Below are 26097 nucleotides of genomic sequence, written 5' to 3' on the forward strand. Positions count from 1 at the left end.
CTCCTCCTGGAGGAGTCTGAATTGTTTCTGGATCCCTTGGTGTTGTGACATATGGGTACATATGTTTTCTCTGCTGTTTTTGTTTGTGCAAAAAGTCTCCAGCTCAGTCGCGCTGGATGTGAGCACCAAAACTGTGAGATGCACTGGGATAACAGCCCTCAAAAGATCTATTTTTTTGCGGGTAGGAGTCTCTGACAGACACCCCATTCTCCTTCACCATGACCTTGCTGCATGTTTTCACCTGTAATTAGCCGCTCAAAGGTCTGGTGTTTGCTTCAGGTAATCAAGTAGCTGCTTGATCTTGTTTGAAGGTATTGGTAGTGTTTTCTCAAAATGAACCTCATGTGGGAGTTCGTTGGAGGTGGTGGAAATTTCAGAAGTAGGCAAATTGTGTTAGCAAGAACTGACTTTTTTTTTAACTGAGCTTGCCAACGTTTTCAGTATCTAAACCTGGGTTTTTGTAGGATGCAAAATACTAGCCTAGAAAAGGGTGGTAAATTAAGTTCTGTGGGGTGAGACACATTAAAATGCAAGAATTAACCAACTCTTGCCTGTGGTATTTTTATACTAACAACAATTTTCAGCGTAGGTGAAAAGAGATCTTAAAATTATTTTTTCTGAAATTATTTTGCTTTTTTAAATGTCGAATGCCAAAATGTGATATAATGAACAGCAGTGTAAGTGAACTGCATGTTTTACCGATATATTTAGAAATCCTAAGTGAAGCTGTCAGATCAACACGTTCTCTGCAGAGCAACTTGTTTTTGCAACTCGAAGTTGTATTTAAGTACAAGAAAAACAAAAATGGGGGGTTGTGTGTTTTTCTTTTTTGCAGGTTTACATCAGGGCACAGTTACTTTCCCTGTTGCTTGTCACTGTAATCAAAATGTCAGTTCAAAAAAATGCTCTTCTGAAGAACATACTTTTCTATCCAACTATGCAATAACAGTCTCTTCTGCAGATGCTTAAGGTACTACTCAGAAATTTCCTCTTGCAGCTTGAAGATATGCTGTGGGTTGCATGTTGTGGGAAAGGCAAGCAATGTAAAGAAAATCCACAAGTATATTTAAGGGCCTTCATGTTACTTAGTCCAGGACTTCAGTCCTACTCTTATTCCCAGTTAATAAGACAAGAATAGCTCTCTGGAGTTATATTTAAGATTCCCATTTAAGAAACATTCAAAGCTTCTTTATCCATAGCCAAAACAAACAGCAAATATAAAGTTATTAACTATTAATGGCATTACAGTCCAAGCAAGACCAGAATTTTACCGAAAGATCTAGGCTTTTCTGTACTGTTTGGATCCTAGTAATGAGTTGCGAAAGAAAATTCGTTTACTTGCAGGCTTTAAAGACACTGTCCAGTATTACACACTCTAGAAAGAGACAGTTTCTATTGCATTGCAGTTGTGCTGTTGTGCAAAAAGTGCATACTTCCCTATGCAGCAGATATTTGTTATTGCCTTCAGCGCAAAGCTTCCTAGAGCATTTGGGGAGGACCCTCCAGCTTTCTGCGATTGACTTGGCGCAAAAAATTTTTCTAACAGTATAAACACTTTGTTTGCAAAGCCAGCTTGCCTGAGGGCTATGGACTTGGTGGTAGAGGGGTCAAATAATCATCTTGGAAAGTTCTACTCTGTGCCTCTATTTCTTATGTAGGAGCCTAAGAGATAACTGCAGTGTGTGACACAATCTATTGAGAAGGGATGAGTGCAAGGAAGAGATTTTGACTGCCGTCTCTTGCTGACAGTAATTTGATAATCACTTATGACTTTTCAGCTGTTATTTTTGAACCTCTGTATGCTTGGCCAGGCCACAGTATTCATAAAGAGATACAAGAATATAAAATATGTAGATAAAAACACGTAGGATCCATGGGCCACTTGGTGGATTGAATAATTTTATAGTAATCGATAACAATTTTTTAGTAAGGCTTCTATATTTACTGCTTTTTAAAAGGTGGGTCCTTTTCTGTATGGAAGGGAACATCTCTATAGAGAACTTTTAAATCACTATTCAGATTATTCAAATTGCCTGTTCTTGATGCTCCTGTCCTTAGTAATTAAGCGTACATCCTTCTGTCAGATTTTTCTCTAGTTTTGTTGGTTAAAGAAACAGAGGGTCATAATTGGTAACCCTAGTGGTTTGGTATTAACTAGACTGGGAACTGAAATGCTGAGATCCTATTCAGGAACAGCGTGTGAGTATGTGTTCTAATCTTACATACTCTTTTAAGTACACAAGGGCTTAAAAAGATAGTTAAAAACTCTGTGAATGTGGGCTTTGTGCAAAGAGCTTCCCCAAACCTGGTAGGAACTTACAGCTTTTGCTTTTTATGTTGCTTGGAACGGATACCCCATTATGATATGGAGGTACATCTAAAATACATATATTTAAAAAAAAAAACCCAAAAAACTGTTTAACAAATTTTGCATTGTATTTGTATCCTGCTGAATGTATTTGTATCCTAGTTTCTGGAAATCTGGAGCAGGCGCAATACTTGGCCATGTTTTCTCTTTTTAAAGAATTCCGCCCCCCTGCCCCATTTTGTAGAAGTAAACACTTTTAAACACTTCACAGTGTGTATTCTAAACACACTTTTGTTGTAGGGATTGTCTGGACTTTGATTTGCATGCCATATTCTGGGTCAGAGGCCACAGATTTTTTTTTTCCCCAATGTTTCTTATCTACTGAAATGAGCTTTAATTCCTTGTGAAGGGATATGGATACTCCCCCAGAAAAGGAATGCTTGGATGTGAGTTTCCACAAATATGCTTGATACGTTGGTGGATAGATGTAAAGGGTAGATGTAAATAGTGTATTTAACTTCTGTTTTTACAGCAATGAGGAAACAGCACAAAAAGATGCCACTGGTTATGGTAGCTTTGAGTGAGGTTTATCATTGAGTAAATAAAGAGTTTGCACCTCCCAGGGAGCTGTACTTTTGCTGCTTTAAACTTCATCCCTGACAGTGAGCTCAGTCTCTCTGCTTAGTCAAATTCCTGTAGATGTTTCCTTCCTAAATACAGAGCTTTAGGTCACTGGTAGCAGTTGGCGAACTCTTGAAAGGGGAGGCTCTAGAAAAAATACTCCTTCCCCTGATTATTATTGGCATAAAAGCTCATATTGAAAAGTCTAATTTAAATTTTGGAGAGAGGAACAGGTAAAGAAAAGGTATTGTACTTTTCTTCTATTGACTATTAATACAAAATGTACTTTTTCTTTCCCTTTCTTGAGTTATCTTCCAGCCTGTTTGCATAGTACGTTACTTTTTTTTTTCTTTGCTGGTAGTTCAAAATGGTTTTGGTACATAGCTGTGGTGGTATACTTGTGAACGCTGTAAAATTCAGATCTGCTTCCAGCTGCTATCGGTGTTGTCTAAATTGACCTCTTAATTTCTTCTATTCCACTGGATCCACCTATGTTTTATTAACTTGTGCCAGCAGTAGATTACCTGGAGCAGAATACCTGCTGCTCCATTTGAACCTCAGATTCCTGCAAACTCCACTGCAAACTGATGCTATACCAGCACAGTATGTATCAAGAGGGCTTTGCATTTCTTTAAGTGTCCCTGGGCGTGTACAGCTGTAGTCTTTCCATCTGCACATAAATTCTTCCCTTCCTTAAACTCGGCAAGCATCATTACTGATGCTGAAATAAGACTTTCTGCGATGAAGATTAACTTTTTGTTCTAATATGTATTGTATGTGCTGGAACGTACAAATCTAGCATAGAGAATGTGTTTTGTTTTTATCCGTGGGTGAAGAGCCTAAGATGACTGTTCGTTCTGCTCTTTGTAAAATGTTAATTACTGTCAGGATAACAACAGGCTATAATACAGGGTTTGGTATTTTACTATGTACATTGCATACTACTGTAACATTAACTTAGCTTCTTATCTAGGGCTGCGTAACATCTCGGGTTGGTTTTTTGCATCTGCTGCAAGCCATAATTTTTATCTTCTGATGTCATGTTTGATGAGTAGCCAGCAGATGTTAGCAGCAGGTTTTGAAATTCTGCGTTTTCTGGCCACTGAAGTAAAGCAAACCTTTAATACAAGCCTTTTCCAGCATAGCTGAAACAGCTTCTGTGCACAGCCCCTGACTGCTGAGACAGAAAATGTGGCCAAATTTTTTTCCAGGCGTTTTTATGCTCCCAAGCTGTCATGCTGGCTTCTTGTGGGGGGGTGGGGTGGGGGTGAGGGCTGGCTCTGATCTGGCTGGAGGACCGCAGTGACTCCCATTGCAGGCTTAGGAGGTGTGTGAATTAATGCATGTTTATAGGCTTTTCTTTTGAGAGGCATTTGCAACCCAGACATACAGTTTTTTTACTTCAGTATATTTTTATAAAACTTACTAAGTTGCTTTTTACATGACCTCTGCAAATTAGAATGCAATTGGCTTTTTCCTACTGTTGCCTTATTAATTACTATGACGGACCTAAACTGATTTGGGATAGGATGTATTGCAGAGGATTGTGCCCTTCATGATTTCTTCTGTTTTTTCCTTCTTTTTCTCAAACTCTTCATCCAGTCTCCATCACATTTGGTCATTAATCTTTCAGAAAAATAGTGATGGCTTAGTGCCAAGTTCCCACCTGTGGAGAGTAAAGATAACTACTGCTTTCTACTCTGAATGACTGCCTGCATTAGGAGCCGTTCAACTCAGCTGTTAGTAAATATTCATGAAAATGCCTCCTTCTTAAAATGGGGTCATTTGGAAATAGTCATGTTCCTTTACAAATATTGTAGCTGATTTTCTTTGAAGATTGTTTCTATTAGAAACTTCAGAAAATAAAGAACAAATACTATTTGAAAATAAGAGGTAATGAAACAGCTGTATCTTGTTTAAGCCACTTACTTGCAATGATAGGAGTTTGGTTTTGACCATTTGAAATACCTGTTTTAATATTATGAGAGAGATTTGTGTGTTCACATACCTGGGATATACATGTTGTTTTAAAATACTGATGATGATGATTAAGGAATGCTATGGTTTAGAAAAGCATTTGTTATGGAATAAATAGGAACTATGAGTTATTTTTTTTTTATGCTTTGAGTTTCATTTCCTATAAAAATAAATATAAAAGAAAAAATATATTTACCTAGAGTTGACCTGTGAATTCTGTTGAAAGAAAATTGCCTAATAAAATAACATAGAAGTTGCTGAAGGCCTGGCATGTGCAAGTGCGCAGAAATGGTAATCTACATTACATGAGTAATTTTTTTTGAATTATTAGAGTGGCGAATATTCTTTTGCAGGGACCAATAGGGTAACTCTTACGGTAGCTATGACAATGTATTTTTAGTATCATCTAATTTTCAAATGTGCCAGACAAGCGTTTTAATTTATTTTTTAAAGATGGATGAAATATTTCATGATGAAAATGTTCATTGCTTACAAACTATAAAGTGTGTTTTAGTCTGATGCAAATTAAATCATACACAGTTGGGTTGCAGGGTGTCTGCTCCGACAGCTAGCACTGTTTATAGGCAGCTGGAGGTGCTTTTTCTTCTCATGCTATGCTCTTTGTATTTGAAGTCTCATTTGAACTAATTATCTTTAACTAATATCTATTTTGGCTACATTCAGGTGTGACTGAGTTATTATCCAGACTGTTCTATGGAGATCTTTAATTTTAAGGTGCTTAGATGTGGCAGAGATTAAACTGTTATTGATATCCCAGCCAGTGTGTTTTTCTTCTTAAGAGGTGTATCTTGTATTGACGGTAAGGGGTTTGAATGACATGGTGGGCCTCTGAGCCTTAATTTCTCTGATATTTCCATGTTGAAGGGGAGAGGCTGTGATTCAGTTGGTTCAGTTGGCTCTTACACTGTAATATTAAGCTCATAAACTCCCAAAGGTTGTTCATGTTGTGTATGTTTTGCTGTTTTTCCCCAAAATAGACTTTTAGTGGATTTTCCTAGCCCCTGTGCTGCTCCTTCTCTGTTATTTAGACCATGTTTCTGTGGTTCTTTTCAAATCCTTTGCTGTACTTGATTCTGACAAGAGCAGCATTGTCTTTTGCTGAGGGCCTCTAAATTAACAGGGGTGGTCTCATTTGAGCATGTCTGAATTCCCTGCAGTCTCCTGTGGGTATTTTTACAAATGCTCCATTTGAAAGGCTGACTTTATCAAGGAGAAAGCCTCATTTTGAGCCTTGGAATGAAATAAATGGCTGAAATTGTAATGCTAGTTGATATGACTAATGCAAAAGCTTTTATTATGCTTTCTTCTTGAGCAGACAGTTTGAGTAATTCTTATAATTAGTGCCTTTTTTATGAGGATTTTTGGGACCTGTGAGGATGGCTAAGACCAAAGGAGCAGCACTGAGTTAAGGTATAGCTTAGAAAGTGTAGTCCTGCTCTAGCGCAGGAGGACGGAATAAGGAAATAGGGTTATTGGTCATCTGGTGAACCTTACAATTTACTAGGTTCTTGCATTACTGAAAGCAAGAAGTAACACAGATGCAGTTTTTTCCGGTGGTTTTTATTTGCGTGCACAAGGAATTGGAGTGACAGTATATGAAGTCAAATTAAATTTCTCAAGAGCAAAATGCTTTTGTAGCAAGCCAAGTTCCGTGTCCGTGTCGTGCAGACAGTACTTGAAAAGTCTGGTCTGCTTCCCATCTTGTGCTTCAGCTGGGTCAGTAGTGATGGAGGCTGTAAAGTAACATGTTTTGTTGAAAAAACTTCAAAACTATCAAAAGCGTAAAAAGTATCTTAAATAGTAACGATTTGAATCTGTGCTGTATTTAACCCTGATGTGTACTTTGAAAGGACTGTAGGAAAGACATAATATTTGCAAGGCTGTCTGACTGGTTTTGGACTTCTAAAGTCCCAATTTGGTTCTTTTTCAAGAAGACATGATGCATTAATATATTTATCTTTGAAAACCTTGTTTCATATTAATATTTGAAAAAGAGAAAACTCTTGAATGCAAAAGCTCTGCAGGTAGCTGTGTCTGTTCACATTAGCAAATAGAAAATAGAAATTAGCCCATAGAAAAGGAGCTGCACAGTGAGAAATGAAGGACCTAGCACCTGGTGTCCAGCCTGTAGGTGTTTTAGAAGCTTTAGTTTTGGTGTAGATCTAGATTTAACCTCTCGGTTGTTCATTTGCACAAATTGCTTTAGGAGGTTTTTGCAAATGTCATAACATGCTGGTTATGCTGCATTAGCACCTGAGTGTGACTCACTGTGTAGTGAGCACTTTAGCTGTAGAAGTTGAAAGAATCTCAGGAAAATTGGCAAAACTGCATGTGGTTTATGTTGCACATCTTCTGTTATGGCACCGGCAGAACACTTCTAGTGAGAGAGCAGGTTATATTGCATACCCATTTGGGTCATCTCTCAGAGAATTTGTGAACTTGAGTTCTGAATATCTTCAGAAACAACTCATTCCTTCTTCAGCTTTGCAAAGTGATTACTTAAGAACTTCAGGCTTCCAACTTAATTGCATGCCAACCCAAAACTGCACATATAATTCTCTGTACTCTAATGTAACTTTGCAATTTTCTATTTAGTCATCAAAGAAATCAGTTAATAGTGGTATCATTCCTGTAACAGTGGTACCTGCTCTAGTGAATCTAATGACATTTGGTATTTGATTAATACCTGAAGAATCAGTGCAGTATTGTGCTTTTGTGTGCTACAGTTTGTATAATTTAATAGAAAAATATGATACACTAAGTCACAAATCCATTAACTTCTTGTTTGTGTTTATTTCCTTTCAGTTTTGTATATGGAAGATACTTCCAGTAGTTATGGTAGTCTTTGATGGTGTTACAGATGTGAAACCTATAGCTAAAAGAGGATCTTGCATTCCCATAAAATTTTATTTCAATACTTGATGTATCTAAAACTTACTTGCAAAAATAATTACAAGTGAAAATTTCTGTATTTTATTTTTTTTTTCTTTCTCTGCAGATGGACTTTATGAGAATTTTATATGAAATACTGATTTCCCTCCCCCCCCCCCCCCCCCCCCCCCCGAAATACTTATTTGGGGCACCATGCAATTGTACTAAAGTTCACCTGCTAATAATGAGCTTGGCTGATGGGTACAGGGATAAATCTTGTCCTTTTTTTTTTTTTTGTTATCCACAGGTCCAAGGAGCTAATAAAGGAAGCAATCCTTGACAATGACTTCATGAAGAATCTGGAACTGTCTCAGATCCAGGAGATTGTGGATTGTATGTATCCTGTGGAGTATGGCAAAGACAGCTGCATCATCAAGGAGGGAGATGTGGGTTCCCTGGTGTATGTCATGGAAGGTATGGTTTAAAAAGCTGATATTTATTTCATTTTTTTCAACACAGAGATAAAAACTGTATTTCATGGGAAAAATAGTTTTAAAGCAAGAGGCTAAAGATATTGTCTAAACATGGTTGTTGAAAATTGTGTGGCGTCTTGTGTGAAAAATTTCTGACTAGATTTGTGTGCCTCCCTATATAAAGAAAGGATGAAAGCTGTTAACCTTGCCTTGAGATCATTGGAATAAACATCTGCTTATTTGATACATCTAATGACAGCGTACTGTTACTTCCTTGAATCTACCAGATATTTTTAATTGTTAGTCCAAACTCTACCCCTGAATTCTTGATTCTTGTCTTCTAAAGCAAATATGTGTCAAAGGCAACTCTTGTGTCTTTTGAGTGCTTTGGCTTATCCTTGGTCTTCTGGAAGCCCTCTATGTACGCATGACTTGGCTCTCCCCCAGTCTTTCTTTTGTCTCGTAACTTTATATAAGCTCCATAAATACGCATAATGCTTTTCAAACAAAATTATGAAGAGTTTGTAGTCTTATGTTCAGACATAATGCAATGAGTGATGATGAAGTAATGGAAATGGAAGAAGACGTTATCAAATGGGTTGGATTATGGTTATGAAAACAGACTCGCTAGCTCATTTTGGCTTATCATTCTGTGTCCTCTCAGTTGCTAACACCCTTCACCACCTCTCAGCTATAAGTTTTATTCTTTACGAAACTCTACTGGAGAAATCCATCTTTGAGTGTTACTAAGAGGTATTTTCTTTTCTCAAAAGTCAAATAAATGCTGGAAGTGTTTCTTCCATTAATTCCGCTTCCTTTCCTTTCCTTGCTTGGACTTACAGCTCTTATTTGTATGAATGAAAATTACTTACGTAGAGCATTTGATCACCAATACTCTTATAATTCCTTCAATTTATGATTTAGCATTTGGATAAAGCCTCTTACCAGAAGTCTGAGTTATATATTGGTGACATTTTTTAGACCAATTTGGAATAACAATTTGAGTAAGATGGATTTAAAAAATCCATCATTTTCGCTGTTACTCTCTGCATTCTTGTTTATCATGATGATGCAATAGTAGATTGCCCTATAGACACAAGGCTGTACCAGTCCTGGTGAGACCTTTCTAACTATGGTTCTTGAATATTTGGTTTCTTTACCATGGATGTTAAAATTCATATGTATGTGACATTTGCTGAGCTTCCTGGGTTTATATGTTTTTTTTTTTTATTTGTGTACTTGCCCAACCCTACTCACACTAGTAGGCTTGACACTTTCCTTTCCAGTCTTGTGCTCCCATGCATGTGAAGACTAAAACATTTGTATTCTTTGTCATATTATTCTGTGTCTTACATCAGACTTTCTGCCCCTCCTCTCCTTCCCCCACACCTTTTTTTCTTATCAGGAATGAGAGCAGCAGTGGTACGAACAGGTTGGGCTCAAGAGACGAAAAGTTTAATACAGTGAAGCTTGAGAAAACACTGAGGTTATTGAAAATGCAAGAAGAAAATCTTTCATACATTCTATTATTCAGCCTATTATGTGTCAATCTGCAAAGCTGGGCAAGGAGAAGTGAAACAGTACAGGAAAAGAGGAGGATACTGTAAATTGTGATTTAGACGGGTAGAGGACAAAGCCGAGGAAAACGTTTTTGGAGTAGAAATGGTAAGGTGCTTTCAGAGGGAAATCAGAATGAGGAAGATGTTCTCTGTGTATCCAGCACCCAGGATAGAAGCCAGTGTTGAGTTTGAGAAGTAAAAGTGTGTCTCTGTTATGTGCCATACTTCAGCTGGATTGGATTTTGTTCGTCAGTCTCAACAGGAGGGAAATACCCCTCAGATTTAGGAGCTCTCAATCTAAACACCCTCTGGCCTGAAATTTTACTGATTTGTGAGGTCACTTTTAATGCTGTTTGCATAGCATCACCCTTAAATTATGCAAAGCTAAGGGAGATGTGTGGTTAGTCTCATCCTCTAAATCCAGTTAACTGCTGATATGCTCAGTTGCATCTGAAAGAAGAGGCTGCTCCAGTCCTGGTAGAATTCCCTCCTGAGTGAGCATCTGGACTTCTTACTTTTTGATTGGCGCTGCATTTCCTGAATCTGAGAAGTTTTATGCAAAGAGGGTATTTTTGTTGTTGTTTGGTTTGTTGTTTTTGTGCTGTTTTTACCAGGAAGTACTGGTTTCGGCTAAACCTGGGCTCTTGTTCCTATTTGGGTAGGTAGTGAGAAAACAAAGCCCTAAGTCAGGAGCTGAAACTGAAATTTCACAACAAGCAGAATCCCAAAGGTAGGACTGTGTTGTTCTTAGTAACTTTATTTTTTGTTCTGGCCTAACTCTAGCCATAGTCTGTGTCTTGCTTGCCAGATTTCCACCTCTAGGAAGATAATGGCTCCCAGTTCACCTGCTTTGGACTTTCAGGGCTATTGCTGAATCCCCCATATACCAGTCTTTAAAACACCTTTTCTGTAGCTTCATTCTTTTTCTACCGTTACTTAGTTTAGTCCTCTAGGGTAGCTGGGTCTGATGGGCTGTGGCTGTCCCTTCCCTGGCAGTGTTCGAGGCCAGGTTGGACAGGGCCTTGGGCAGCATGGTCTAGTGTGAGGCATCCCTGCCCATGGCAGGGGATTAGAACTAGATGATCTTAAGGTCCTTTCCAATCTTAAACATTCCATGATATGATCTGTGCACAGACAACCTTAAAAAATGCCTTATTTGTTAAATGCCGATAACCAAGGTTACATTTGTTTACTTACCAAAATTAAGTAGGTTGCTGCCAATGTATTTCTTCCAGGAGAAGGGGAACCTTAATTGGAGGCACCCACGGTGAGACACAACATCCTGAAGGGCTCCATAAAAGGCACTATTAGATAGATGCCAGGGTGTGAGGGAAGGTGGCATCTCAACTGGAATTTAATGAAGAGAGATCTTATGGCTTCCTATCGTACCTAACCTCAGATGGGTTTTTTACAGACTGTTCTTTGCATTTTAAGTAATTGTCTGTTCTTAGCAGCAGTGCTGTTATCAGGTATCTGTGTGATCATTAAATAGTAACACAAACTAGGTCCTTTGCCTGTGAAAGACTTCTCAGGACAGAGACCTTGATCAGGATGCGGAGGAGCCATTGGATTTGGGTGGTCATAGCAAACTGTTTCTTGAGTATCGTTTTATACAAGTTTCTTCCTTCCAAAGTTTTCCCTTAAGCCCTACAGGAAAGAAAGTGGTTATGATGGACTCTTGAGGCAAATGATATGTGTCCATTTGTCTTAGGTGGCTCTCATGATTTATGGAAGAAGGATTTATATGAAGTAGCAAGTTAGGATCTGGTATTTCAGCAGGCTCTGAAATAGGGGCAGAGAACACCCCTTAATTTCCCCATAGAATAGTTAGGGTTGGAAAGGACCTTAAGATATCTAGTTCTAATGTTCATTAAGTAGTGAGGAAACCCAACAACTTTTGCACATTAACTAAATTTGGTAAAGAGATGCCCTTAATCTCTAGCATCAGAAAATTTCCCCTATAGCTGAGCTGTGCTTTGAAGGTTGAAATTAACTTATTTGTGATGTAAACAAGTATTCATTAGGGGCTGAAATTGCTGGAAGCATTAAACATACATGCTCTGACCATCTACAGCAACAGTATTCCTCCCGACTGATGAGACTAGTAGTGAAAAGGGGGGGATGAGTGATGCAGTGGCTTATACATCTGAACTAGTCTATACTGGCACTCTTCTCTCTGCAGTAAAGCAATTTTGGGAATAAAATAAACTTATCAGAAATATTCCCTTTCTTGCATGAAAAGTGTATTACTCTGAGTATTTCAACAGATTGTTTGTCTTAAAATTGAAGTTTCTTTTAGAGCCAGAAAGGGTTCTTGCTGGTTAATTATACTCTGCCTCTAAAATTAGCCCACCACCTCCAGTTTTCTTTAAAGAAAAAAACCTAAACATTTCCAAAGTTCTAGTTTTGGAGGTTAGCATTTATTGACTTCTTTGTTGTTATTCCTTCTTTGGGCATAATATTACTTAAATTTTCTGAAAGCACTCAAAAATGTGAAAACCTGGAAAGGTCTCTTTTATAGAGGTACATCAATATCTGTACAGTGTTGGCAGGTTTGAGTTATGTGTGGGTGTTACCTCACATTAATGAGGATAAATGTGATACCCCACATTTGAAACCAAATGTTTCCTCTTGTGCTCCCTCTCTGTCTGAACCTGTCAACTGCAGTATGTCAAATTTGATGGCTGAATTATGAAAGAAAAATATATCAGCAGAACTGTAGATACATAGGTGACAAGGTACAAGTTTCAGGCACTCATGTGAATAACAGTCATGCTGTTATAAATGGATGTTTTTTGTTTTTTTTTAAGCTATATTAATAGGTGTGAAGAGTCCTCCTTTTATTCTGTTGCTGTTCCCATAAAATATGGAAGAAATAATACAATAAGCCTGGGTGAAAACATAGGTTAAAATACTTGGTTTGTGGCTCATGATTTTTGGCAGTGGGTGCTGTAACATCTTCCCTGTCTGTCCTTCTGCAAATTAATATTGAGGCTGCACCTCTGCTCTATAGCTTGAGTACCCAAGTAAAGAAAAATAGCTCTACCAGTACCCCATGGGCTCATATTTCTGTTGACATGAAAAGCAGCTTTTTAAGAACCCATGTTGAGAAACTGCTTATATTTCCTCACCCCTTGTTTTAGTAGCTTTCCTCTCTTCTTAAATTTTTTACTGTGTTCAGTCATGGAGATTTGCATTTTATTTTAAAAGGAGACTTTGTTTCTTGCTTCATTCTTTGTAGCGTCTCCAAAGCAATGAGGCATGACTTTTCATGGGAATGTGTTGGTTTGGTTTTGTTTTGTTTTTTGTGTGTGTATGTGTGTCAGAGATGTCTTGGGAAGGAATGTATTCCTAGAAACTGCAGGATTTGCCAGGACATCAAGCTTGGTTTGATAAGGGAAGACAAACAAAGTCTCTGTAGCTGTTTGAACTACAGATTGAAATGCAAGAGGCTGTAGAAGACCTCCTCTCAGAGGCAGCAGAGCTGTCTGGTCTCAGATGGGTGAAATAGTCATAGCAACTTCTCAGTCTCTGGGGATTTTTGCTGTTGAATCAAAACCAAAACAAGCATAGAGATACTGCCTCTATATTGCTGCCTCCTGTGCATTATCACAGCCTTGCCCAAGTTTTGTTATGCTCTGAAATTTTTATCATCAATCTGCTGGCCAAAACACATTTGTTCTCACTTCTGAAGGTGTGTTGGAGTGCATCACCCTTTCTTTCCTATTTGATTTTTCCTGACTTTGCAGTTACATGTTTCTCCCCAACTGGACAACAACCACTGCATACTCTTTGAAGCTATGTGCAGTCATCCACAAATGCTGCGTTCAGTCTGTCTTTGTGTCACTCTCCCTCTGACCCCTCTTTTGTCTCTCTTCATGGACTACTCTCATAAAGGTCTGATTTAATAGGATGTAATTGCTCTTCTAGCCTTAGGGTCTTTTGAGTCAGTTTCCTGTCTTGTCAGAGAATGGATTTGGTAGGACTGATTCTTGTAAACGAAAGAGAGATGGAGAACAGACCCACTTTGGATTTAAGCAGGCTAAATGACTTTGTTCCCAAGCGCAAGTCCAGAATAGCAAAATGGGGGCAGTAGTACTGCCACCTCAGTGGATACAATGTATCATGTCTCTTGACCTGCACCGCGTTTGTTTTTATGTTGCTGTGCTGTACTTACAAGAGGTCCCTTACTTTATTACAGCCTGCTACTATTGTCATTGCAAAGTCCAAACGCTGAGCTTCTCCTTGTTGGTATTCACCAGCACTAATGGTGGTTATCATTCACCTCAAAGAAAACCACACGGAGGGGTTTGTTGTTTGTTAATTTGTTTTTCCCCAGCTTTGGTGAAAGGATGCTTGCTGGAATAAACTTTATAAACTCTTTAAATTGTTTTTATTTGTTTAGTCTCTGGGGCTAAGAGTGAATTTGCATTTTCTGGTTCAGTCAAATGCAGAGATGTTGGCTGAACTCCACACCTTCCAGGGTGATTTGGGTCAGTCTCATGCTCTACGATTATAGTTGGAGCAATGGGGATGAGCCTTTGCAGGTAGGGATTTGCTTGGCCGCATAATGCGTTTGTCATGTGTGACCAAATAGTATCAGTGCTAGACTTTCTGCAGCTTGTCGGTTCTTCAGACAACTGTGAAGTTCCTAATTTCTTGGTGTAAAACCAGACAGCTTTGAGTACTCTTTCCAATATAGCCTCGATAATGTAGCTAGGGCCTGATATATGCTCCCACCTTCCCTGCATCTCCCAAAGACACTTGGGAAGGTAAATGAGAACTGTATCCATTGCAGTCAGGGCTTTTCTAACACACCTGGGGCAGTTCTGCTTCTAAGACGTATTCTGCCTTTCAATATGAGTGTTTTGGGCTTTACCTGAGTCTCCAAACCTCTTCTTGAGGGGGTTGGATCTGCCTTGCCAAGCAAACATTAAAAATACCATCTAATTGCAGAGGCATTAGATGGCTCTTGAGATTGGAGAGCATTTACTCAGTGTTCATAAGGAGCACTGTGTAGGAAGGCATCAATTAGGCATTTATGGCAAAGTGGGATTTTCTGCACAGCATGCCAACAAATCACTAGCCTCTGAAGAATCTGCCTTTTACAGGACTTTCCATTACTTTTGTGAAAACTTGTTTTGTACTGTGGCAGCAGTTTCTTCTCTGCACTCCTCTGTTTAATATTTTCAGCTGTCTTTTTGGTTTGTTTTTGCTTCATCCTGCTCATTTAGAGTTGGGCAGGAATGCTGTAGTTTAACCCCAGCCAGCAACTAAGCCCCATACAGCTGCTCAGTCACTCCCCCTGTGTTGGCATGGGGGAAAGAATTGGAAAAGTGAAAATAAGAACCTATGGCTTGATATTAAGACAGTTTAATAGGGAAAGCAAGAGCTGTGCACAACAAGCAAAGCAAAACAAGAATTCATGCGCTCTTTCCCATGGGCAGGCAGGTGTTCAGCCATCTCCAGGACAGCAGGGCTCCATCCTGTGTAACTGTTACTTGGGAAGACAACCGCCATCGCTCCAAATGTCCTTCCCTTCTTTTTTCCTCCCCCAGCTTTATATGCTGAGCGTGATGCCATATGGTATGGAATATCCCTTTGGTCAGTTGGGGTCACCTGTCCTGGCTGTTTCCCCTCCCATCTACTTGACGATAGGGTGCGGTGAGAAGCAGAAAAGGCCTTGACTCTGTGTACGCTCTGCTCAGCAACAAGGAAGACAGAATCTCTGTATTATCAACACTGTTTTCAGCACAAACCCAAAACATAGTCCCAGCCAGCAAAAGAAAATTAACTCTAACCTAGTCAAAACCAGCACAAGGAGTTGGATCAGGGTTTTTCCTGTGGTCAGAGATACTGCTTCTCACTGGAATCCTGCAGCCTTTATGGGTTTCCCATTTGAATCTTTGTTTTCCCATAGAGATAAGTGGTTTAGTAGTCATTGTTCCTCTGGGAAATTTTTTAATCACTCATCAATAATCCTTTTCCACATCTCCCATGTCCAGTGCTGAGACCTTTACATAACAGGGCAGGAACATTTTGTAATGGAAAAAGACAATGGAATACATATGTTTATATTGGCTTGTCTTGATCTACTTGGAAATACTCAGAACCTCTTGCTGTAGTTTAAGTGGAATTAACACCCTGTGAGTGTACCTAGGAACTGGCAGCATGAGAACAGTAAAAAGACTTCTGTGACTTGGTGGTCACATGCTTTTTATGGTGCAGCTCGAAAACTTGGTGCTCTCAAAAAGTTGCCAGAAAGTTATGCCCTGGATCAGAGAAGCAGCTGTACGTTTGCTACAGCAGTCTGTGCCTTCATCTGAATCTACTTAAGCATTTAACTGAATGTTTCCATGCATCTTCATAGGATTTTGTGAAGTGTAAAAGTGTAAAATCTGTCAGTACAAAGCTGGAGCAGAAAACTTTTTGTTAATCTTTTGTGAGTTTCTTACCTACTGCTTACAGAACTTGAGCACAATTCCAACTCCTTCCTTTGAGTTATATAATTCATACTAAAATTTGATTTTTCTACCTCCCCTCCCCCCCCCCCTTTTTTTTTTCTTTCTTCTTAAAGTCAAAACTGGCTTTAAAAATCCACAAGTATTTCTTGCCAACTATTTTTACATAAATAGGCAAAGTGTGGACTTCTTTGTGAGGCTGCAGTTTTGAGAAGGCTTGGGTTTGCAATATTGAGAGCATGAAATATTGAGGCCCAGCCTGTTTAAGTACTGTTACAGGTATTTGTTTCTATATCTTTCCAAGTTTTTATCAACTTAAAACCTGTTTATAGCAGTCTTCAAGTATGTGATAAATTGCATGTTCAGATGTTGTGTTCATTTAACTGTGTTGGTGTTATGAGAGCCTTGTGTATGGCCTGACTCTTAGAGAAATTGAGTTGCATATGGTTGTTTTCATATGCAGGACAACTGAATCCACATCCTCCACTGCTATCATCTAGTTATTTTAATTTTAGTTTCTTAGTAATTAACTCTTCTAAGAGTAGTTATTTACTCATACTAGTGATGTAGAAGTAAATATTTCTTGTACTTTCAAAAAATGTTCATGAGATGGAATAGGATATGAAATCACACATGATGATCATAGCAGCAGTATTTTATAGGTAGTGACAGTGACTGCTCATGGTATAGTTTGTCATTTGTTCTATATAATATCTTTTTAAAGATGTAGAACTAAATCTTAGCACTTTAAATGGAATAAGAGCACTAGAGGTATATCACCATAGTACAGTAATACTGTTGCAACATATTATGGGAGATATTCTTACCCTTTCTCCTAAAAATAACACAAACTAAACTGCAAGTTGGTATATATTTTTGTAATAACTCATATGAATGTAACAGATTTTATTAGCAAGTTTGCTGAATCGAAGCAAAACAGAAAGGGAAGATAATAGTGTTTTATATTGGCAGTGGGAACAATCATTGTCACCTAAGCTGGGATTTGGGAAAGAAAGCCTGTATAAATCTTACAGGTATTAAGATATGAGCTTGTGAAGCATAAATTCAGTCAAGGGGTGTTTAGAGAGGAGTAATGCAGTGCTGTCTGTGACCACTGTCCTGTGACCTGCCCCTCTGTTTGGCTGAGATGCTGTGTGGGGTGAGCAAATAAACCTTAGTTCACCTGTGCTGGCCTTATATACTGACCTTTTCTTAAGAAAAAATTAATAAACAAAGCCCTGAATCCTTTATAATTTACATTAAAGAATGGCAAGAGGATGTGTGTATATTCTAAGGATATGATTAAATGGGTTTTCAGTACTGAAAAAATTAATTAACCTCTGGTTAGTCTAAGCAAATATTTGGGGGGGGGGGGGTGCAGAAGAAAATGCAATCAAAGCTGGGAGCTGATGACTTAAGACCTATCAAGTATACTTCCTTGTAGCTATCTAAATTATCATCAACCAACTTCACGTTTCTCAAGATATTGCTGAACTGATGAATGGAGAGGTGGGACTGTACAGTGTATAATGCCTTTATATGAAAGCTGCCAAGCACCTGAGTAGCTGAGTCTCATATCTCTGTACTCATTCAAGTCCAGAGGCCTGGCAGGTTCTTAAGGAATACTGCAAAAGTTTTAGTGGCAAGATGACTGCAAAAAATTTTCTTTTCCAAAATCAATGTCCAGCTTGCTTTGGGTTTTGCTCATACTCACAGTGATTTACTACTCTTGCCGTTTTGTTCATTATCTTAGCTTCTCTGAATCTAAAGTTCCCAGTCACAGAATCATAGAATCATAGAATCGCTAGGGTTGGAAAGGACCTTAAGATCATCTAGTTCCACCCCCCCTGCCGTGGGCAGGGACACCTTACGCTAAATCATATCACCCAAGGCTCTGTCCAACCTGGCCTTGAACACTGCCAGGGATGGAGCATTCACAACCTCCCTGGGCAACCCATTCCAGTGCCTCACCACCCTAACAGGAAAGAATTTCCTTCTTATATCCAATCTAAACTTCCCCTGTTTAAGTTTTAACCCATTACCCCTTGTCCTGTCACTACAGTCTCTAATGAAGAGTCCCTCTCCAGCATCCCTGTAGGCCCCCTTCAGATACTGGAAGGCTGCTATGAGGTCTCCATGCAGCCTTCTCTTCTCCAGGCTAAACAGCTCCAACTTCCTCAGCCTGTCTTCATACGGGAGGTGCTCCAGTCCCCTGATCATCCTCGTGGCCCTTCTCTGGACTTCTTCCAACAGTTCCATGTCCTTTTTATGTTGAGGACACCAGAACTGCACGCAGTACTCCAGGTGAGGTCTCACAAGAGCAGAGTTGGTCACGCTCCTTTTGATGCAGCCCAGGATACGGTTGGCTTTCTGGGCTGCAAGCGCACACTGAAGCCGGCTCATGTTCATTTTCTCATCGACCAACACCCCCAAGTCCTTCTCTGCAGGGCTGCTCTGAATCTCTTCTCTGCCCAACCTGTAGCCGTGCCTCGGATTGCTCTGACCCAGGTGTAGGACCTTGCACTTGGCATGGTCAAACTTCATAAGGTTGGCATCAGCCCACCTCACAAGTGTGTCAAGGTCCCTCTGGATGGCATTCCTTCCCTCCAGGGTATCAACCGAACCACACAGCTTGGTGTCATTGGCAAACTTGCTGAGGGCGCACTCAATCCCACTGTCCATGTCAGCGACAAAGATGTTGAACAAGATCGGTCCCAACACCGATCCCTGAGGGACACCACTCGTTACTGGTCTCCAGCCGGACATTGAGCTATTGACCACAACTCTTTGCGTGCTGCCATCCAGCCAGTTCTTTATCCACCGAGTCGTCCATCCATCAAATTGATGTCGCTCCAATTTAGAGACAAGGATGTCCACTTATTATAAGCCTCTTTTTTCAACTGAATTTTCCTCAGGAGCTCCTTATCCATCCAAGGAGGTCTCCTGGCCCTCCTGCTGCACTTCCTTCTAGTTGGGATGCAACACTCCTGAGCTTGCAGCAGGTGATCCTTGAATATCAACCAACAGTCTTGGGCCCCTCTGCCCTCTAGGGCTATATCCCATGGAACCTTCCAAAGCAGGTTCCTGAAGAGGCCAAAGTCTGCTCTTTTGAAGTCCAGGGCAGCGAGCTTGCTGCATGCTCTTCTCACTGTCCTGAGGATCTCAAATTCAAGCATCTCATGATCGCTGCATCCAAGGCTGCCCTGGAACATCACATTTCCAACGAGCCCTTCCCTGTTGGTGAGCAGTCTCTTTGCATTGTAGTATTGAACAAGGGTGGAGCAGATTTGGTGAAAGCTTTAGCCTTCATTGCTAGGTAGGAGTATTCAGAGTTTATCAAGTAGATATACTTTTCTGTAAATGCATTCATACAACCTGTTTCTTCTGCAAGCAGCCAAATACTCATTTTTCCACTCTTCAGGGAAGAAAATGCATAGGCGTAACCTCTTTAAAAGATTCCAGCTGTATGGGAGACTTAATGAATATGTATATATTTTTTTTCGCCCACATAAAGTCACAGATATGCACTATTTATTTTTGTGTTTCTGAGCAGTTATGCAAAAACTGCTTTGTTGTTAAGGGGGTTTTATTTATAAAATAAACTGGTGAAATAAAGCCTCATTCACTTTATTAATAGCAGCAGAAAAGGGAGGCACAAATGTCTGTCTTGTCTCCCACCCTGTCCCATGACTCTCTTTAATTGAAACTCCTACAACTGAAATCTAAAATAAAAGGGCTTTTCATCATAATAGTATACATGAAAGTGCCTGGATTTTGACCTTTGTTTCTGTCCATTAAAATGCATGGTTACATAATTTAGTCTGTGCATGCAGGTACAAAGACTCTAGTGTTAGCAATCTGAACTATTATTAAAGGATCATTACAGGCAGATGATCCTTTCATTTGGCTTGATTTGCTTTGGATTGCTTGTTTACTTTGAAAGCCGATCTACAGATAAAAAATCAAAACACGCAAGTCTCCTGACCTTTCTTATGGCTCTAGGTTGTACAAAGAGAGCTCAGAATAAACATTTTGAGGAAGGGGAAGGAGAGAAAGGCTTCCTGCTTCTTGTTTAAACTGGAATGTCAGGTCATTTCTACCTTGTTAAGATTCCCCGCTCCCCTGTTATCTGTAGTGGAAAATGAGAGAAGAAAACAAGAAAATTGAGAAGGCAAGGGACTTCTAGTCCGTAAGTATCAAAGTCTCCAGTACTGTTTGGAAAGTGCACTATACAAACCAGTTGAAAGGGAGACAAGTTATTTTAAGCTATCTTGGTTGCTCCCCTGCTTGATAGGCTGCTGATACAGCCTCTTGAACCCAATCTCTGGTTTATATTTGGCAAGTACAATATGATCACTGGGTGCTCAAGCTACTTCTCAAAAGGGTAAAGCATTGCAAACACCCCAGCTGTTAGCTTTCCAGTGATGCCAATTCTTGGTTTTATTTGAGTGGTGATATAGTCATTGCTATTTCATACAGCAGTGAGTGAAATGGAGAAATCCAACAGCAGTTCCTCTTCATAAGACACAGAAGAAACATTTATGTATATATCCATGTCTCTTAAATGCTTCACCTTGGTTGAACAACTTCTTGCCTTGAAAAATTCAGGTTAGATTTCATCTCTCTCCTCTTATCAGTGGGGAAGAACTCCCATGGATTTCTATGGGCAAGACTTTTTGCAGACCAGAAGTTTGGCAGGAAGAAATCTGAGAATAAATTAAAAGAAAGGGAATACAGCCAGAGAGGTGGGGAGATCTTTTCATTGTATTCTTTGGCAAAGTTTTCTTATTTTTCAGTTTAATATGTTGGTCTTGATCTCAAACCTCTATGTAGCTCTGGCAGATGAGTTTTGGGGAAAAATTAGTATTTTCCTCTTATGAAACAAGTCTTTAAGATATCAAAATGTCAGATCAATGTTTGCACTGCATTCTTCTAAAACAATAAAAATTACAGTTTATCCTGGCAGCTGCTATTCCTAACACATCCAGGCAGATGATAATTAAATGCGATCTGAATTCATAGGAATTTAAGACTGAAAAACTAATAAAAATAAGCTTGCCATCCTTGTGCTAAGTATTTTTATAACCTCTTGGTTCTGACTGGAAACAGCTATTTTGTGAAATGGCTAGAACATCAAATAACACTGGGTAGGCTTTCTGATATTATAAATAAAAGCAGGAGCTGAGGTTTGAGATGATGAGATCTTGAAAAGCAATCATCCCATTGTAGTTATGCAGTCACATCCCTCCAGTAGAGTTCTACAAGGGACTGTTAATCACTGCTGAAATGATACAAACTCTTATCTTGAAGTAGGAGGAAACTTGGAGTTATTTTTCTGGCTGAATTGTGGGATTTTTTTTTTTTTTTTTCTGGTAATGATGTATAATTTCACAGGTTTATTAAAGTTAATTACATTTTGTGTTGCCTGTTGTTCTTCATCTGCTTCCACCTCTTTTCTGCCATTGCTTCTGGGAGACAATGGAGAGGTGCAGGAGCTTGTGAAAGAACTTTGATCATAACAAACTGGAATGTTACTTAGAATAACTTTTTCAGGCTTTTCAGCTCCAAGCACTGTGTTATTTTGCCATGTTCTCTGGTGGCAGTAGTTTCCACTAGTATAAGTGAAGTCAAACGATGATATTCATAGATCTTCAGTGGGAAATAAAGAAATGTCTGTGGCAAAGATGTGCAAAATGGGGAATGACTTGTGAATTTTAATGCAGACATCCCTAAAAATATATTCCTAAGGATCATGGGGTGATTTTTTTGCCCTTAAATCAGGTAGTTTTCCAATGATACTTTGAGGTTTGTAGTAATCCATGGGTAGATGCTCCAGTGACTGAGAAACTGTTAGGTCTCAGTATAGACTTTTATTGGAGCCAAGTGGTCAACATGCCCTAAAATGACAAATATCTCCAGCGATCTCTTTTAAACACTCTTTTCCTGTGTTAAAATTTGTACTAAACTAAATCCATGAAAGATATATTTATTAATTTTTAACCAAGGAATGTGTGTGTTCCCAGTTGGTACGAGATAAGACACAAAAGAGGTATCCTTCATTTGGAGGGAACAACTGGACCTCATGCATGATGAATGAAAAGAAAGGAAGTTTATTTTCTGTTTTACCAGCAGCAGCTCCTGGTTGTTACCATTTGTCAGCTATCTCCAATACGTTGTTTTCCTTCTTGGAGAAAACAAGCCTTTTTCTCAGACCCCACTTACTTGAAAATATTTTACACTGCAGAACTAATCTTGCTCATAACTGCTGCTTGGAGGACAACCTATTTTCTCTTCCTATGCTCTGTTGGCAGATGGTGATCGTCAGGGAATTGAAGCATTTGGGTTTCCTTAAGTATTTTTGGTGGTGGCTGGGAAGACTGAAGCACTAGGGAGTGCTAAGATGTCCCAGCAGCTTCCTGTGCTGCTTTGTCCCCTTAAATATTAACGGTCATCTCAGTTTTCCATCTTACTTTTGCAAAACAAATGTGTCATATTTAAGTGTCAAAATAAGCAGGGCTGTGTTTTCTCAGGGAAACCTGCTGGGGAGGAGGTTGGGGAATTGAAAAGCCAAGTATGTATCCTCAGTCGCTTCTGTTTTTTTCAGAAGTCTGGAAATTTGGGACCTCAGAGTGTGTACTTGGCAGCGTTTATTCCTGATACTGGGAGACCATAGCATCTGTATTTTCTGTTGTGTGTGCCCAGATCAGTGTGAGCAACAGAGCAGGTGATGGTTCATGGCCCCTTGGGTAACTAAAGCTTCTACCATGGTAACACAAGGGTTTGGGAGGATGAGGGCTTTCTTTCCTTTGCAGGTGGTGATAGCTGTCACCAGAAGATGATTTTTGCTATAGATCTTCCAGAAAGTGTGCTGCCTCTCTTTCGGGGGTCTGGTTCTTAACAGTTTCTCTCACTGGATCATCTGCGAGGAAAATCCTAAAAATGGAAGCTTGTACTAATCTTTTTGAAGGTAACCTGAAGCTCCTTATCACTCTTACTTCTTGCTACATTTGTTTCTCAGTACTGTAGGCAAGCAGTTACGTTAACATTTGGAGCCAGATCCTTGGGTGACATAAGGTAGCACAGCCCTATCTGGGCACATATGGGAGTATATGTGCTGTAGAATAGTGGATTTATATGTGGACTGCCAGAGGTGATTTTTTTTTAATGCTAATCAAACCAAGTCAGTAAGAATTAGAATGGACTTTATTAAGTTGAACAACAAGATAAATGTAATTCCTTCAGGTGACTAATGTCTAAACAGTTTAAGGGTTAAAAACTCTTGCTGTGCTTTTGTTACCCCTAAGTAAGTGACAAGAATGATATGTTTTAATTTTCCACCACCTGTGAGCTAGAATTGGTGCTCAGCAGGCTTTTTGTATAAATCTTACGTTGTAGTGCAGTGGACAGGAGAGATGTACTGAAGGCTTATTTCAGTGTCTTGAGATTTATTATATGCTGTATTCACAAAATTATGCAGATCAGCTGTCAGACTGTGGGTTTTCTGAATTAAGACTCGCTCTGATCTGAGAATAGAAATCAGTAATTATTCACTTAAATATTAGAAATTTGTGATTTTTAAAAGCTCCATAAGGAGTAGAAAGAATCCATCATCTAGAAAAACTTACCATAAACAACTTAATTCTGTTTCAGCGTTGTGGTTGTCATTAACATCAGTGTTTAGGTTTTCCTACAGTTCTGTTGGAGACCTATTTAGATTGTCCTGTATTTTTATCTAGGATGTTATTCCCCATAGCCTTGTTTCACAGAGCTATTAGTGTGAGGGGGGCCCACTGGTGACCAGCAAGAGGCCTTGCAAATTTGACCCTCCGTAAGTGTCATGTGTTTAGTTGTGGAGCTTTCTCATAAACCTTGCATAGTTTCCTAAACCTGAAGAAATCCTCCTTTAAAGTACATAGAAAACAGTTATACTTCCATCCTTAGGTAGGGGACTTTGCCTTGCTGGCCCATTTGGATAGCTCATGGTGGCGTAACTGGGATTTTCAAAATGCATGTCTATATTATGTAGCTGTAGGGGAGGGCAAGGGCAGGAAATGTGTCCCAAGAATAAATTCCTGAAGTTGTTTATAAAGATTGAAAGACTGTTACGTACAAAGGAAAAAATAATAAGTATGCCATTGTAAATCCATCAAAATAATCTCAGTACAAAGGATATCTGAATAATCAAAAAAGTATGTAGAATTTACATTTCTAATATGAAGTCACCTCTAGGAAAAATGTGCAAATAAATGTAATCTGGCAGTCTGAGAACAGAACTGTTCCAAGGTGTGTTGCGGTGAATTGAATTAAACCTGTGCTATTATTTGATTAGTGAATGACTGCTCCTAAATTATCCTCCTTTCCCTCTTAGAAGCAGCACCATCTACAGCAGTGAATGTCAGCAGGTAGAGGGGTGTTACCTCCTCTGGAATGGCAGAGGAAGAATGAAGTCTGCTTGCCAGTGCTGGCTATTCAGTTCATAGTTCTTTTTCAGATATGCTTGGGGGGGGGGGTGGGGGGCTTGCAGTTTGGCTTCTGTAGTGGGTCATTGTGCTTTGAATTTTGCTATTATAAAGTGGTAAGTGGAGCATATTTCCATTCTGGTGTCAATTGATGAAGAGCTTTGTCGATTTAATATTTATGATTTTTACCAGAAACCTTCACTTGTGCAATTAAATTCAAGAAGGAAAACATCTATGTAAAGCTGTGGTAGTGACTTAAAAATGATCACAGAAGAGAAAATTTCATTGCATAAACAAGGGCAGGCTAAAAAAGGCACACCTTCAACTCGTCACTTCTAAAATTTAGAACTAATGGAGGTGAATCATAGAGTCATAGAATAGTTAGGGTTGGAAAGGACCTTAAGATCATCTAGTTCCAATGCCCCTGCCATGGGCAGGGACACCTCACTCTAAACCATGCCACCCAAGGCTCTGTCCAACCTGGCTTTGAACACTGCCAGGGATGATGGAGCATTCACAACCTCCCTGGGCAGCCTATTCCAGTGCCTCACCACCCTTACAGTAAAGAACTTCCTCCTTACATTCAACCCAAACTTCTCCTGTTTAAGTTTTAACCCGTGTACCCCTTGTCCTGTCACTACAGTCCCTAGTGAAGAGTCCCTCCCCAGCATCCCTATAGGCTCCCTTCAGATACTGGAAGGCTGCTATGAGGTCTCCACACAGCCTTCTCTTCTCCAGGCTGAACAGCCCCAACTTTCTCAGCCTGTCTCATACGGGAGGTGCTCCAGTCCCCTGATCATCCTCGTGGCCCTCCTCTGGACTTGTTCCAACAGTTCCATGTCCTTTTTATGTTGAGGACACCAGAACTGCACACAATACTCCAAGTGAGGTCTCACAAGAGCAGAGTAAAGGGGCAGGATCACCTCCTTCGACCTGCTGGTCATGCTCCTCTTGATGCAGCCCAGGATACGGTTGGCTTTCTGGGCTGTGAGAATGCTGAATGTGTTAACTTTGTACATCACTTGCTGGTGGAAGAGTTTTGTCTTAACTGGCTATGAGCAGTGAGCTTTGGGATAGGACAGCAGTGTTTTCCTAAGTATGTTTTTAAGGCCAACTGCTTGCTTTACTGACAAGAAGCTTTGCCTGTTTGCTCACCAAAGTTTTGTGAGCAGAAAAGCTCAGTTCCACCCTCTTCTGCATCCTCAGCAAAGCCATCACCTGGTGCCCACTTATAACTGAGTATTACAAGTGATGAAATCTAAGCTGGGGAAAATGCAATGTGGGTTTTTTTGTTTGTTTCTTTGTTTTCTTTTCCTTGGTTGGTTTTTTTTTGTTTGTTTTGTATGT

General features: G+C 39.6%; 1 protein-coding gene across 3 annotated transcripts in view; it reads left to right on the plus strand.

Moving 5' to 3' along the window:
- PRKG1 (protein kinase cGMP-dependent 1) overlaps positions 1-26097 on the plus strand; it is a 483102-nt gene that overhangs the window by 60456 nt on the left and 396549 nt on the right. For all 3 annotated transcript variants that reach the window (XM_061446715.1, XM_061446714.1, XM_061446725.1), the window contains exon 2: positions 8106-8272. In XM_061446715.1, the coding sequence (XP_061302699.1) occupies positions 8106-8272 (167 nt within the window). The remainder of the gene's footprint in view (positions 1-8105; positions 8273-26097) is intronic.

The sequence above is a fragment of the Pezoporus flaviventris genome, unplaced genomic scaffold, assembly GCF_033815535.1.
Source record: "Pezoporus flaviventris isolate CSIRO_AGI_PZ_B2104156 unplaced genomic scaffold, CSIRO_AGI_Pfla_v1 ptg000001l, whole genome shotgun sequence".
NCBI classification, from domain to species: Eukaryota; Metazoa; Chordata; class Aves; order Psittaciformes; family Psittacidae; genus Pezoporus; species Pezoporus flaviventris.